The 703-nt window shown below is 35.0% G+C and overlaps 1 protein-coding gene across 2 annotated transcripts in view; it reads right to left on the minus strand.

Moving 5' to 3' along the window:
- Positions 1 to 158: 158 nt before the first annotated feature.
- Positions 159 to 703, minus strand: part of hspbp1 (HSPA (heat shock 70kDa) binding protein, cytoplasmic cochaperone 1) — a 4,472-nt gene continuing 3,927 nt past the window's right edge. For both annotated transcript variants that reach the window (XM_024272703.2, XM_024272704.2), the window contains exons 7-8: positions 398 to 509; positions 159 to 264 (exon numbers count right to left, since the gene is read on the minus strand). In XM_024272703.2, coding sequence (XP_024128471.1) covers positions 184 to 264; positions 398 to 509 — 193 coding nt within the window. In that variant the 3' untranslated portion in view covers positions 159 to 183. The remainder of the gene's footprint in view (positions 265 to 397; positions 510 to 703) is intronic.

Consider the following 703-nt stretch of genomic DNA (forward strand, 5'->3'; position numbering starts at 1 on the left):
AAAGAATTTTGATACATAAAAAAATGTTTATTTATCTATAGGTTTATGAAATAACATCCAGGATTCAACACAACAGCCTCAAGAGCCTCAGCTCAAACAGAAAAAACTACTGTTCTTTTACATGTTGTGTATTATGTACTGATGACAAAACAAGACTGGTAAAAAAATAAATAAATAGAAGCCTCAGCGATCCATTCCCAAGTCTTCTGACTGCTGCCCACTGAAACAGATCTTCCTCAGACGCTCGCAGAACTCGAGCTCTTCCTGTCGACACACAATAGACAAAAGATTAACATGAATTGCAATTTTTTCATCAAGTTTAAATTGTTTTAACGCTATGTTGTAACAATTCAGCCCCAATCTGAAAGGAAAAGTGAAACTCAGAGACTGTCATTACTTGACTTTCTTCTTTTCCCTGGAGATCTTTGGCTCTCTGTCTGAGTAATTCCTCCAGAGCCAGAGCGGGGATCTGGCATTCTGTCACTCCTTTTGGAAAGTCTTCAACCAAACTAGAAATAACAAAAAATAAAGGTGTTGATTATTGATCTAAAAGCTGTTATTTTAATAAACACTTCAAGAACACATTTCTAATCTAACATCCTTTCACACAAAGACCACTTTCCTTTAACCTGAAGGCAACAGGTTTAACATGTCTGTTTTTGTCTCTAAAATATTTAATATCTGTTAAATTGCACACTTTTAA

The sequence above is a fragment of the Oryzias melastigma genome, linkage group LG8, assembly GCF_002922805.2.
Source record: "Oryzias melastigma strain HK-1 linkage group LG8, ASM292280v2, whole genome shotgun sequence".
Lineage (NCBI taxonomy): Eukaryota > Metazoa > Chordata > Actinopteri > Beloniformes > Adrianichthyidae > Oryzias > Oryzias melastigma.